This window comes from Macaca thibetana, chromosome 1 (genome assembly GCF_024542745.1).
Source record: "Macaca thibetana thibetana isolate TM-01 chromosome 1, ASM2454274v1, whole genome shotgun sequence".
Classification (NCBI taxonomy): domain Eukaryota; kingdom Metazoa; phylum Chordata; class Mammalia; order Primates; family Cercopithecidae; genus Macaca; species Macaca thibetana.
Window position 1 is genome coordinate 32,931,687 of NC_065578.1, and position 15,462 is coordinate 32,947,148.

General features: G+C 46.7%; 1 protein-coding gene across 1 annotated transcript in view; it reads right to left on the minus strand.

The window, feature by feature from the left end:
* The window catches only part of CSMD2 (CUB and Sushi multiple domains 2), a 653,486-nt gene that overhangs the window by 408,706 nt on the left and 229,318 nt on the right, over positions 1-15,462 (minus strand). The window contains exon 4 of the mRNA XM_050747220.1: positions 12,643-12,837. Within this exon, the coding sequence (XP_050603177.1) occupies positions 12,643-12,837 (195 nt within the window). The remainder of the gene's footprint in view (positions 1-12,642; positions 12,838-15,462) is intronic.

Below are 15,462 nucleotides of genomic sequence, written 5' to 3' on the forward strand. Positions count from 1 at the left end.
AAAGCTCCCTGAGGCCTCCCCAGAAGCTGAGCAGATGCTGATGCCATGCTTCCTGTACAGCCTGCAGAACTATGAGCCAATTAAACCTCCTTTCTTTATAAATTACCCAGTCTCCAGCATTTCTTTACAGCAATGCAAGAAAAGCCTAACACGGTAGGTATAATGATCCAGTCAGGGTATTTAGGACATCCATCACCTCAAGAGTTTATCATTTTTATGTGTTGGAACATTTCAAGTTCTCTCTTCTAGCTATTTTGAAATATACAATACATCGTTGTTTTAACTATAGTCACCCTAGTCTGCTATTGGACATTAGAACTTATTCTTCTTTCTACCTAACTCAGGGGTCCCCAACCCCTGGGCCGTGGACTGGGACCTGTTAGAACCTGGGCTGCACAGCAGGAGGGAGTGTTGAGCAAGTTATTTAATGCCTGATGATCTGAGGTGGAAGTTTCATCTTGAAACCATCCCCCACCTCCTGTCCACGGAAACATTGTCTTCCATGAAACTGGTCCCTGGTGCCAAAAAGGTTGGGGACCACTGACCTAACTGTGTGTTTGCACCTGTTAACCAACCTCTCTTCATCCCCTACATCCTCCAATCCTGGACACACACAGCCTTCCCAGCCTCTGGAACTATCAATCATTCTACTCTCAACCTCCATGAGATCCACTTTTTTAACTCCTTGTATGAGTGTCAGGTGATATTTGTCTTTCTGTGCCTGGCTTATTTTACTTAGCATAATGACCTCCAGTTCCACCAATGTTCCTGCAAATGACAGGATTTCACTCTTCTAAAAAAAAGAAATAGAGATAGAGTTGTGCTGGACATTGCCCAGGCTGGACTTGAACTCCTGGGCTCAAGAGATCCCTCGCCTCAGCCTCTCAAGTAACTGGGTCTATGGGCGCATGCCACTGCACCTAGCTAAGTTCATTTTTTAACATCTGAGTGGTACTCCACCATGTATGTGTGTGTATATATGTATATCACATTTTCTTTATACATTTATCCAATGATGTGCACTTGTGTTGATTCCATATCTTTGCTGTATGAATTATGTTTCAGTAAACACGGGGGTGTAAGTATCCCTTTGATATATTGATTTCCTTTCCTTTGGATAAATACTCGGTAGTGGAATGGCTTGATCATATGGTAGTTCTATTTTTAGTCTTCTGAGAAATCTCCATACTGGTTTCTATAGTGGCTGTACTAATTTATATTCCTACCAACAAAGTATAAGGGCTCCCTTTTCTCCATATCCTTGCCAACATCTGTTGTTTTTTGCTTTTTTAATAATGGCCATTCTAACTAGGGTAAAATGATATCTCATTGTGATTTTGACTTATACTTCCCTGATGATTAGAGATGTTGAACATTTTTTCATATGCCTGTTTGCCATTTTTATGACTTCTTTTGAAAAAACATCTATTCATGTCCTTAGCTCACTTTTTAATGGGATGATTATTACTATTATTATTTTGCCGTTGAGTTGTTAGAGTTACTTGCACATTCTGGACATTAGTCCCCTGTCAGATGAATAGTTTGCAAATATTTTCTCATCTTTAACAGGTTGTCTTTTCACTTTGTTGATGGTTTCTTTTTCTTTGTAGAAGCTTTTTAGTTTAATATAGTCCCATTTGTCTATTTTTGTTTTTGTTGCCTGTGCTTTTGAGGTCTTAGCCATAAAATCTTTGCCTAGACCAATATCCTGTAATAACTCCCCTATGTTTTCTTCCAGTAGTTTTATAGTTTCAGTTCTTAAGTTTAGGTCTCTAATTCATTTTAGGTTGATTTTTGTATATGGTGAGAGACAGGAGTTTAGTTTCATTTTTCTGCATATGGTTATCCAGTTTTCCCAGCACTATTGAAGCAAGTGTCCTTCCCCTAATGCATGTTCGTAGTGCCTTTGTTGAAAATCAGTTGGTTATAAGTATGTGAATTTATTTCTGGACTCTATTCTGTTCCATTGGTCTATGCGTCTGTTTTTATACCAACACCATCCTATTTTGGTTATTATAGCCTTGTAATATATTTTGAAGCCAGGTAGCATGATGCTTCCAGCTTTGTTCTTTTTGCTCAAGATTGCTTTGGCTATTCAGGCTTTTTTTGTTGTTCCATATGAATTTTAGGATTGTTTTTTCTATTTCTGTGAAAAATGACACTGGTATTTTGATACAGATTACATTGAATCTGTGGATTGCTTTGCAGCCTCTATCCATTCTTCACAGAGGCCAGAGTAATACTGGAAAGCATGGGCCTGATTACACCACTCTCTCTGCTGGAACCGTCAATAACCCCCATTGTCACTCAGGATAAAGTGGAATACCCGATGACTCACAAGGACCTTACAGGGCCTTGCCTCATGCCAGTCTCTCCTTCCCTATTATCTGCAGCCACCCTGGCCTCCTCGCAGCTCTTCTGATTCACTAAGCATTGCCTTGCTCCAGGGTCTCTGAAAGTGTTATTTTCTCTTTCTGGAAACATCCTCCCTATCTCGTTGGGCCTGACTGCCCCCTGCCCTCTGCCTTTAGGTCCCAATCCAAGTGCTGCTTCCTCAAGGATCTTTATAGAAACAGAATAACCCCTCCCCCATCATATACTTTCTGATTACCACATATTTTGCCATCATTAATGATTTTCCATAATTAATTGATCAATTATGTCATTACTTAGTTAACATGTAGATAGTAAACTCCATGAGAACAGAAGCCATGTCTGTTCTGTCCCGAGCACCTAGGAGATTTCCTGGCATATAGCAGGCACTTGACTAATATCTGCTGAACAAATAAATGTAACAGGAAACTGAAGCTCAGAGAGATTAAGTAGCTTTCCCAAGATCACATAGGAAGTGGCTGAGTCAAGATTTCAGTTGAGTCTCTCTGGTACCAGGATGGTGGTCTCCTCTGCTATAAGGCACATCCCTGCTTGACAGTGGTTTGGTAAGCCATCCCAAGATTTTCAAACTTCCCAACTGTAGGCAACGATTTCTGGACTGTGCTAGAACTGAGGACTTGAGAACTTGAGATCCTCTGGCCAGAGCTACCAGTCTCCCCTTAAGGTGGCACCTTTACCATTTTAGCCAACCCTGCCTCTTGGGCTCATCTGACACCCTGGCCCTGGCATCATCCTGTTTTGATTGAAGATCCTGCAAAAGCTGTTTGGAGGTTTTCTCACACTTTAAACAAGGCATCATATTCCATGGTTACAACTCCAGAGTCATAAAATACAACCTTCAGCTGACACTATAGTCCTAAAATATTCATTTACACTCTTTCTCCTTCTCTGGCAATGGGCATTTTGCACCACCATTAAGTCATGCATATTCTGAGGTGCAGGTGTGTTATGCTGAGAGTTGCCTTTCCAAGTTTATGACTTTATTTACGATCGACTTAAGGTCTACGGAAATCTCTTCAATTAACCATAATTTTAGAGAACTATCCCTCAATCCTCTTTGATACCTGTTAACTCTACAATGACTGACAAATTTCAGGTGGGAAACGGAGAAAACAGGACATTATCCTCTCCATTTCAGGCCAGCTCTAGGGTACCATCTTGCATGCCTAGAAGATTTGGGGTTCTTGGAATTAGTTTCTGTTCATATCATCTTCCCCAGGACCCCTCAGCCTCTGTGGAAATGAAGATGCCAACAGGCCCCAAAGGAGAAGCCACCATCTTGCAATTCCAGTGCAAGACTGACAGCACCAGGGCAGGAGTGCCCCAAAGCTGCAGCCCGCCCCCTTTTCTTGTGGTGAATCGTTCCGTGTGCCTATCCATGCTGGGGCCCCCATAACTTGCTCAACTTCTTCAGTCCCCTCTTCCCAGGGACTTTGGACTCTGCCCATTTATCCTTGGCTTTATCAGTGACACTCCTTAAAATGAAGAAATGACCAATTCCGAGAACATCACTATTGCCCCCAGACTCCTACAGTTACAGCCACCTGAGGTATCCTTCTGAGGGGAAGAATGTAGACAGGACATGGTATTTGATTACATGACATTTCTTATTTAGCTTTCATTATGGGCCAGGCATTGTGCAAAATGCTTCACCTGCATTTTCTCCTTTAATCCTCAAACCTGCGAGAGCACAGGTATTATCATGCACATTTTACAGATGAGGAAACAGACTCAGTGAGTTTTTAAGACTTCTTGTGGCCACATAGCTACTAAATGTTGGAGCTAGGGTTTGAACCCAAGACCTTGTGACTCCAGGCCCACACCATTACCCACCTATTTCTCTGCCTCCTGGGCCTCAGTCACTGTAATCCTGTTCCTGACATGGGCTAGGAGCAGGCTCCTGGAAGCAACAGGCCGTGGAGATGGGGTTTTCCAGGCATGAGACGCTTCCTCCTGCTCCTTTCTCTTCTGCCTAGGGGCCTTTGTGCTGCCTCAAAAGCGTTAGCTCAGCTACTGGTGCTCAAGTGGAGGTTGGTGAACCTTGGGTCTGGCTTTCTTCATAGGATGGAAAAGTAGTTCCCAACCCCCACCCTGAAGCAGCATCTGCCCAGCAGAATAACCTCAGGCCCTTTGCCAGAGGTGTCTCTCCTGAGGAGTTCATGGAACAAGTTAAAGTGGAAGGTCAAGGGGAAATCACAAGACACTGCCAGTCCCTGACTGGTGGAGCCATGCAGTGAATGCATGCACCTGCAGGCCAAGCTCTCAGGCCCTGAACCACCAGGCTGGAGAAGCTCTGGAAATCACAGCGTCATTGTGAGTCTCCTGCTGTGGGCCAGAGGCCACCATCCTTGCCTGCAGTGGAGGGTGGTGGTCAAGATCATGGCTGTTAGGCACATGGACTTGGGCTGAATCCTGGCTCCACCACTCTCAAGCTATGTAATCACAGGCAAAGCACTGCACCTCTCTGGGCCTCAGTTCCCTCATTTGTAATAGGAGGTGACAATACCTTAACCTCCTTCAGATTTGTGAGGATTAAAACAGGTAATGCAGGACCTGGCACTTAGTTAGGGCTCAATAAATGGTGGCCAGTGAGGCTGTGGCAGTGAGAATGGCAATGATTGATACCCCTCACTGGGTCATAACCATGAATAGGCCCTCTGCTATGTGCTTAGCATTTATTAATGTGAACCTCACTGCCAACTTATGAGTTAAGTACCATTATTATTCCCATTTACAAATGAGAAAACTGGGGCATAGAGAGGTTGAGTAACTTGTCCAAAGCCACTCAGCCAGTGGGTGTAAGTGGCAAGGCCAGGATTTGAATCCAGGTGACTGGCCTCCAGAGCCCATGTTGTGAAATGTTCTGGTATAGTAACAGTAATTGCAAAGGTGATGGAAGGCTAGTGATCCCAGCAGTAGTAGAGGTATCCTATAGTAAAGAGTGGCCTTGGGTAGCTGTGGTCCCTGCTAAGGCCCCAGTGCTCAGAATCACTCAAGGTGCATAGTGTTTAGTGTCTTCTCCATGTTGTTAAATTTGATCAACACAATGGTGTCCAGCATGGAGTGCCCAGACCCTCTTTGCTATCTACAGTGTTGCCCTTTTTTTTTTTTTTTTTTTTTTTTTTTGAGATGGCGTCTTGCTCTGTCACCCAGGCTGGAATGCAGTGGTGTGATCTCGGCTCACTGCAAGCTCCACCTCCCGGGTTCACACCATTCTCCTGCCTCAGCCTCCTGAGTAGCTGTGACTACAGGCACCTGCCACCACACCCAGATAATTTTTTGTATTTTTAGTAGAGACGGGGTTTCACCGTGTTAGCCAGAATGGTCTCGATCTCCTGACTTCGTGATCCGCCCGCCTCAGCCTCCCAAAGTCCTGGGATTACAGGCGTGAGCCACCATGCCCGGCCCAGTGTTGCCCTCTTATGCCTCTCCCAGATACCTTTCTAGCATAGGACTCCTCCCAGATGCAGAATTAATGCCCCCATTTGGATGTCTCACAGGCATCTCAAACTTTACCCGGACAAAGTGAGCTGTCTTGCTTCCCTTTAGGGCACACACTTCCTGCCCTCTGTGCCAGTCATCTCCATCTTGGTCATTGGCATCCCCACCCACCAGCCCTCCAGAAAAAGCCTCGGAGTCAACTTTGATCCTTTATTCTATCAGCCATCCAATCCATCCCTAAGGTCTGTTGGCTGTACCCCCAAAGCACAGCCCCAATCTATGCATGTCCCTCCACCTCTACTCCAGCCACCCTCAACCAAGATGCAGCATCTCCAGCCTGGTTGCCCATAATAGCTGCTGCCTAACTGGTCTTCTTATTGTGCCTCTTGCTCAGCTAGTATCCAGCATGATCTTTTTAAAAAATTAAGTTAAATTGAACTAGACCTCTGCTTCAAATTCTCCCCTGGTTGCCCCCTGGACTTAGAACCAAGCCTATACTTTTTTTTTTTTTTTTTGAGGGATGGAGTCTCATTCTGTTGCAGTGGTATGATCTCAGCTCACTGCAACCTCCACCTCCTGGGTTCAAGAGAGTCTCCTGCCTCAGCCTCCTGAGTAGCTGGGATTACAGGCACATGCCACCATGCCCAGCTAATTTTTAAATTTTTAGTAGAGACGGGGTTTCACGATGTTGGTCAGGCTGGTCTCAAACTCCTGATCTCATGATCCGCCCGCCTCGGCTTCTACCTTCTCACCCTGCTTCACCCCATCCCTGCCCTCTCCGCCCACCCCTCACTCTACTTTTGCCACAGGGGCCTGTTTTCTGTTCCTCTAGCATGTCCAGTACTTTCCACCACCTCAGAGCCTTTGCACTTGCTGCTGCCTTTGCCAGGAATGCCATTTTCCAGGTTTTCATACAACAGGCTCCTTCTTGTCATTCAGGACTCATTTCAGAGGCCACCTCCCCAGAGAGGCCTCTCCTGACTGCTCCGTCTAAAGTTGCCTTCCTCATCACTGGCTAAGACTTTATTTCCTCATAGCTCCTACCACCACCTGAAATTTGTTTATTTGGTTTGTGTATCTGTTTTCTGCCTCCTGGTTGCTAGGAGATCCAAGAGATTATGGAATTTGGTCTGACTTGTTCATCATTGTAATTCTGAGCCTAGAACAATATTTTGTACTTAATAGGCAGTCAATAAATGATAATTGAATTAATGACTGGCTGGCTCATAACAGGCACTCAAGAGAAAGTTGTTGAGTAGCCAAGTGAATGAATGAGGATGCAATCATCCCTGTAAGGCTGCTACTTGTGTCCCACCTTTAAAACTCAGAGGGGTTTAGCAGCACCCTGGCAACCACACAGCTAGGGGCTGGCTTAGCTAGGGCTGAACCCAGGCCAGTCTGTCTCTATGTACTGTCCATACCTGACACCGCTGCTTCTGTTTCACATTCTGCAGGCTTCTTCCCCTGGGGCCAGAAAATTTGGAATACAGCTCAGCACTTGCAGTCCAAGCTTCTGCAGACCATATTCCCTCTTCCCCAGGTATGGCTGCAGCCTGCCATGTTTGGCTTGAACCTCAGAGGCCAAGCACTTCTTGCTCTGGCTAGCTTTCTCCCTACCACCTGCCTCTCAGTCCCCAGCGCATATGAACTCCGTTGCTTCCCCATACAGCCTTCTTTGATCCAGGGCCAATGGCCTTCACAAGTCAGAGGCCTGTTGCTGAAATTCACATGGTCTTCCTTCTTGTGGATCAAAGAGATGACACAAAGCTCAGCCCCTCCCAGGGACCTCTGCCTTTGAAAATGTGCCCGGTGTGACACAAAGTGAAGGGAGGTCACAGGCCCCACCTTCCCTCTGTCAGCTGGACCGAGTCCTGATGGGTCAGGATCTTTGGGATGGGCCTCCTTGGGGGTTGGCCTCACACCTGCTCCCTTCTATTCCCAGCTGTTCCTTATTCCCCCAACTCCTAGTCTGTGCTGTGTCCCCAGACCAAGTCCACCCTCCAGCTGGGCACATGACATTTCCTAGATAAAACAGACACATACGACTCTCCAGTCTGCTCTAGGAAGCTTTGGACTTAAAGAGATTGTCATTCAGAGCTACTGGGCAGGTGGGGTAACCCAGGCTAGTAATTTCCCTTTTGGGCTTGTATGCCAGCACGATTCTGATGGTGAATTAGACCCATCCAGACAGCCTTTCATTCAGCAAATATTTACGGACCACTGCCCAGTGGATGAGGTTTATCCGCTCGCAGATGCCAGCTCTTGAGAGTTCTACATGAGAGGAAGAAAGGCCAAAAGGCTTTTAATGCTTCCCAAGTATGAACCCGTTCACTCTGGCATGACCACCGCTGCTGGCACAGGATGGGTGTATGGTGGGTACTCTTTGTTCCTGTTTAGCTTGGCCTCCTAAGGAAGAAGGGTTTGGGAAATCACTTTCGTAAAACCACTGACATTATTGAGGATGTTTCTTAGGATATTCTTGTAGCCTGTGGGAATTAGAATAGAGAGATGAACCTGAAAGTAGGGAGGTGGCTGGGGGTGGGGGGAGGCCCTAGGGTGTCTGAGAGTAGGAGAGCCATTTTATTCTCTCCCAGCCTTTGAGCAGAACCACATCTCAGTCCCCTCAGGCAGCAGGGGGCTGGAAGCCCTTCTGGAAGCAGGACTTGACATCCTCAGCTGGCTTCCCTAGGGCGTTTGGAAGGGAGCATTCTCTGGTGTGGCTAAAGCGGAAGCTACTTAAAATAAGTCTAAGAGACAGACTAGAAAGATTGGGGTGGGACTCTTTCTGGAAGAGCCTTGTGCTCCATGCTAAGGAATCTGAACTAGACCCTGTCAGTGATGAAGAGCTACTAAGAGACTGAGCCGCTTAGTTTTGTCAGATCTGTGCCTTAGAAAGTTCTCCCTAGCAATACAGGTAGGAATGGGCTGGTGTGAGCAGGAGAGAACAGGGGCACACCTGCCTACAGAGGGCCAACCTTCAGTGAGGCAAGTGAGAGACAAGAGGGCCTGGACCACCATCTGAAGAGCAACAGAGATGTGGAGGGAGTGGGCTGGTGCAGAGGGACATGGGGGCCAATGAAGGGATGTGAACAGCAAGAAAAGCAAGAGTGTAAGATGCCCTGAGGGGTCCGGCTTGGCCACTGTTGGTGGGGACACTTCACTGAGCTGGAGAAGACACAGCAAAAAGAGCAGGTTTGGGGAAAGCAGGAAGAGAGAGGTTTTCATGGGCCAAGTTTGAAACACAAGCTGAGGAGAACTTCAGCACAGTTCACTATCCACGCGGGCCTGAAGCTCAGGACAGAGAATGGGGTTAGAGGTGGGGATTGGAGAGTTGCCCCCTAGTAACAATTACAGCAACATAGTAGATGAGAAATTCCAAGAGATGGAAGAAGTCCCCAGAGAAGAGGCCACGCTTGGCCCTCCCGTATTTAAGGGGAAGGAGGGTGGAAAGTCAGTGAAAGAGAAGGAGGGAAAGAATCATCATCATTTCAGAAGACGAAAAAAGAACTGGAAGACTTCAGAGAGTCGTGCCACCAAAAGACATGCCACCTCCGCCCAGGCCCATGAATTTCTGTGTGGTGTGAATGCTAGAAGAGTGGTATCTCTCCACCCTGCTCCTTCCCACAGAAAGGCCAGCCCTTGCTGCCTGCTGGGCCTGGACACAAGGACACCGGGTTGTGAGCCTTGGTCAGACCTAGAAGACCCCCAAGAGGTAGAAGACCGCCATGAGGTGTAGAAGACCCCTCATCATCACTTATCTCTGGCTGATGGGGTAACAAAAAGATATGTTAACATCCAGCCCCAGAGTTTCTTATAGAATGAGAGTTCTCTTTGTTCAGGAAAATACTACCCTATACCTAAATAGCTTGGATGAGGAGGGGAGACATTAGACTGCAAGGAGATGACAAAACCAAGAGGAAATCAGGCTCTTGTGCCTAAGAGGATGACGGAAATTCTGAAATGGGCTCAAGGTGCAGGTGGCACCAAGGTGGAAGAGTCTGGAGAAAGAAGAGAGGGTACAATGCACATTACAGGGAACCTGGAGTCTGCCAAGACAGAAGCCAGGGAGAAGCTTCCCGGGAGGAGGGGCCAAAAGACTGTGAGGCTCCTGGTTGCTCATACTTTCATTTTAAGTCATCTGCATTGCTAAGATGTAAGCTCCTTGCATTGCCACACCTTCCATAAAGCCTGAACTACATGCAGACGCCTTCATTGGTGTTTTTGGTTGTTGGCTTGTATTTTGTCTTTTGGAGAAGTGGGGGATCCAAGAAAAATGGACCCAGTTCCCAACCTAAGTTGGCAGAGCAGAACCAGGGGAAGGGAGACATGGTAGTGAATTCAAGGTTCAGAGGAAGCTAAAGCTGACAGATTCCTGGAGATATTAGGAGGGTTAGTGGATTTCCACCATATTAGCATGGGATATTGCTGCAACTTATACTTCACTAAGCAGAGTGATAGCCTCACTGCATCCGATAATTAGATTACATTTGTTTTTGGATTTTATCTTGAACAAAATAGCATGACATTTACAGTGCTGCAAAAAGAAAAAGAACTGCAGTTTATATTTCCTAACTTAGACACTTGATTTTATGATTTTATTTACTATCATATGTCAGTTCTATCGTCATTTCACAACTCTGACACCCTCCTTGGAAGATCAGAATGTTAACTGTAACTTCCTCAAGGCGGGGGTGGGTAAGGATGGTATAAGAAAGGGCAGATACAGCAGCTTTCAGGCTGTGGTTAGGCCACACACCTGTGTGTAGGGGCCAAGGTCTCACCTGATTGGTTTGGTAATTCCTGAAGTCAATCATGGAAAGAGGCAGGCCCTGAGTTAGGAATGGAGCCTGGGAAGGTGGGACTTAGGAAATCAGGAAAGGGAACTCTAGTTCCCTTGCCCTCCACCAAGAAGGCTCAACATGGCCAAGGCCCATTCTATTGGTTGAGGAGAGGTAAACAAAGGTGAAGTCAAGTGGCGACTCAGATTGATTGGCTGTGGCTTGCCTATTGGGAGGGAATTCACAGCTGTGTCTGGACTCAAGCAGAAAGGGTGCAATGACCAATTATGTCCGCCATGGGAGTGGGAAGAAGGGAAATAGGTATACACGCCATGTAATTTTTATCCTTGGTGTCAATAACAAAAAGTGTGTGCATGTGGCAGGAAGAGGGAGTTGCTTATCCCTGGAGCTAGGCTATTATAGTAATTACAGAAAACCTTCCTCCAAAAGAAAAGTAAAACTTGAACTAAGGAGGACCTACTTATTCCAATGACTTCTCAACTCCTGGAAATGTTCCTCCTAGACTGATATATGGATGTTCAGGATCCATGGAATTTAGAGATGAGCGTTACTAGAAGAAAAGAGTGGTCAATAGTGCAAAGGTTTCTTAAGAGGTCAAGAAATATAAGAGCCAAAACAATTCCCATCTGATTTGGCAAAATGATGCAAATACTGAGGGCAAAGGCCAGTCTGCAGAGGAGCAAATGAGAAGGGAAAAGGAGGGACAGGGCTGGGTGGAGCTTCCAAGATGCTGAGCTATGTAGATGGCATGGGAAATCTTACAGTGTGATGTGATTGTTTTTCAAAGGTGGCTAAAAATTGTCTGCATGCATCATAATCTCAATTTACGTACATATTTGTAACATATGCTTATGTGCAATATGTATGGAAGAAGATGGAAATGAAATACATTAAAATCATGGTTAAAATAGGTAAATTTTCTTTCTTCTTTATTTCCTTCTGTATTTCCTAAGCATTTAAAAATGATCACGTGCCAGGTATGGTGGCTTATGCCTATAATCTCAGCACTTTGGGATGCCAAGGCCTGAGGATTATTTGAGCTCAGGAGTTCAAGACCAGCCTGGGCAACATAGAGAGACTCTGTCTCCATGAAAACAACAACAACAACAACAACAACAAAAATTAGCCGGGCATGGTAATACATGCCTGTGGTCCCCGCAACTCCAGAGGCTAAGGCAGGAGGATCGCTTGATCCCAGGAGTTTGAGGCGGCAGTGAGCCATGATTATGTCACTGCACTCCAGCACGGAGGACAGAGGAAGATCCTGTTTCAAATAAAAAAAAAAAAAAGAAAGAAAGAAAAGAAAAAGAAAAAAGAAAAAAGAAAAGAAAAGGAAGAGGAAAAAAAAAAAGATTGTGTAAGGAATAGGCTGGGAGTAGGGTGGCAAATGTCTCTGTTGCCCGAAACTGAGAGGGTTTCCAGGATGCGGAACTTTCAGGACTGAAAGTCGGAAGGTCCTACGCAAATATGGACAAGTTGGTCATCCTAGCTGGGAGGCTGAGGCATAGAAGAGTGGTGTTTTTCTAGGGGAGGGGGTTCTTGGAGAAAAGAGATTTTGAGCATATTTGGAAGCTGAGAGGAAGAAACTATTAGATAGGGAGAGAGGCTGAATTTATAGGAAAGAGAAAAGAATAATTCCTACAGTGAGGTCAGTACGAAAGCTGTTGGGAAAGTGATCTGGCTTCCACAAGAGGAGAGAGGGTCTGCAATAGGAAGAGAAATGATGTTTCTTCTGAGACAGGAGGGCTAGAGGTGAGGGAAGACTGGCTACATATAATTTTGTTGATGCAGGAGAAAAAATGAGGGAGTGCACACCTGAGGGTAAGGAGGTCAGGTGAGGCTGAAACACCCCTAGAACACCTGGGGCCCCTGAAGACCCTCTGTGCTGTCCAGACTTGGGCACCTCCCTCCCTGCTGGGGTGTAGCTTTCCCCTTCGAGACTGGATGTCACTGGAAGCTCCAGCATCCCCTTCCAGCCACCGCCCCAGACCCCTCTCTGGCCACCTACCTCTGCAGGAAGGCAAGGGGAAGTCCCATGTGGCGCTGTTCTCAGAGCCAGCGTGGCAGGTGAGCACGGCGTGGCCCTCCAGGAAGAAGCCAGGGTTGCAGCTGTAGCGGACCTTGTCACCGAGGTTGAAGGTTGAGCCCTGCTGGATGCCATTGGGCAGCCTCCCTGGGTTCCCACATGTGTGGCTGGGGAGAACTGTGAGGAGAGACAGAGAAAGAGACAGGTAGCCTGTGAGTTGGGCTGGAGACCTGCCGGGTTTTCTAGTAGCATCTCCCTAGGTCACTTGGGCTTCCTGGAACTCATTTCTTCTGTGAACAGCATTGCCCACTGCTGATCTGCCCGCTTCTCAAGGCTGTGGATTCCCTGAGAATGGGTTACTCAGAAGAAAGAGGGGTTACTCAAAATCTCACACATGAGATTTACAACTGGACGTCCAGGTTTCTTGCCTTTTCTAATGTGCAGCCATGGATGTGAATTATGTCCATCCTGATCACTAGAGATGCAATCCCAGGAATATCACTTTAATCTCTTGGGCATGGCTGGCCTGATTTCAGACTCCACACTCCTTCTCACTAAATACCATAGAAGGGACATAAGGCATGGCATAAGAGTAGGTGCTCATTAAATCCAGTGTCCTTTCTTTCATGCGTGATCCACCCTGGCAGCCAGAGGGGCACTTTGGCCCCGCAGGTTCAGGGGAGTTGAAAGGGTTGGATTAGGCAGAATAGGCAGTGAAGTGGGAAGACAAGAGCCTGGGTTCTCATCAGCCTGACTGGTTTAAAGGGGGAAAATTGGGAGCCAGGGAACACCATGCACAGTGTGTGGCCAGAGTCAAGCAATCATGGTCACCTGCAAGTGTGCTCTCATGAGGCAGAGGAAATAGTCTTGGGGAGGATGCAAGAGCACCACAACCTGGCAATAAGGAGGGAGGAGGATACAGCTTCTCTGTGCCCATAAGTCAGTCACCTGTCCCACCTGACCCAGCTCCCCCTGCCCTCTGCCTTGTCCCCCAGAGTTGGAACTGCCTGTGCCTTAAAGGTCAACAGTTCCTATCATTCTAGGATACCCCCATGGGGTGAGGAGTAGGGGTCTTAGTCATGCCCAGACTACCGTTTAAGTACCTCTCCATTAATCCACCTGGCAATGATTTATTGAGGCTCTCTCTGAGAGGCCATGCAGCCAGATGGTGGAAAGTGCAGACTTGGAAGCCACTGTGCTTGGGTTCACTTCCCAGCCTGACATCTTACCACCCGTGGGACCGTGAGCAAGTCTTTTAACCTTTTTGCACTTCGGTTTCCTTATTTGTAAGATAGGGAGCTCAACAGCACCTTCCTTATATCAAATTAATTGTTGCAAGAATTAAGCCAGTTAAGGTATGCAAAGTGCTTAGGACAGAGCCTGATGTACAGTGAGTACAACACAAATGAATCTAAGTCTCAGTCCGGCGGGTGATGTGCACAATTAATGGCATACTAAGTGTTATGATGGGACAGGGACAGGTAGGGAACTAAACCCAGCTGGGGGAGAGGTCAGAGATCACTTCCTGGAGGAAGTGACAACTCTGCAGAACCCTGGGAGATTAGTAAGACTTAGCTAAACAAAAAAGAGTAAACAGCATGTGCAAAGGCCCTGAGGCCAGAGATAACCCAGGAGCTGAGGGAGCCTGGAGTAAAAGAGTGGGGTGGCAGTGATGGGGAAGTGGAAGTGGGCAGGTCTGGACTCTAAATGGCTCCCCTAGTCCTTGCAATACCCCCTTCCTGCCAATGTTGCTGTTAGTATCTTCTTTCCAGAACTCTCTCTACCAGCCCTGATGATCTCAGAACCCTCTGAAAAAAGGTATTCCCTCCCCGTTCCTCTCTCCCTCTTCTGAGAGGAAACAGTTCAGTGTAGAGGGTAACGGTAGACTTTGGAACCAGCCTGATCTGGGTGTGAAACCAGGTGCCATCGTGTCTTATTCTGTGTGACTTTGAGCCACATGAACTCTCTGAGCCTTAGTTTCTTCAACTGAGAAAGGAGTGAGGCCAAAAATATTTAGCGGTTGAGGGGGTTACCAATATAAATGCCACACGCTTGGCACAATGCCCAGAACATAGTAGGTGCTCACAAAATGGCAGATGTTCTCATTCCATTGGGCCACAGGGCCATGAGGGCATGGGCCTAGTCTGGTTCACAGGTATATCCTGGGAGACTAGCACAGTGCCTGGCACTTGTAGGGACATATGTGCATGTTCATTAATTAGTTATTTGGGGAGTTACTCATTCACATATTAATTCCTTCATGTAACAAAATTCATCATGGGCTTTCTGTGCTTGGCACAGTGGGGTCAGCCCTCAGAGGCTTATACTTTTGTGGGAGTGAATCTTAAAGACTGAGAGCTCTCCCTTGCCCATTCTTTACCTGTGACAAGCGAGATGACCTAGATGAAAAGATTTATCTCTATTGCCCTGTCCATTGGCCCAGCTTAGCATTTCCCATGATCCCACACTGCTAGTTTATTTAGCATTTCCCATGATCCTGTGTTGCTGGCTTACTTAGCATTTATCATATTCCCTTGCTGCTGGCTTGCTTGGTGTTTCCCATGATCCTGTATTGCTGCTGGCTTACTTGGCATTTCCCATGATCCCATGTTGCTGGCTTACTTGGTATTTCCCATGATCTCACACTGCTGGCTTACTTGGCATTTCCCATGATCCCCTGCTGCTGGTTTACTTGGCATTCCCTATGATCCCTTGTTGCTGGTTTACTTGGCATTTCCCATGATCCCATGTTCCTGGCTTACTTGGCATTTCCCATGATCCCCTGCTGTTGGCTTACTTGGT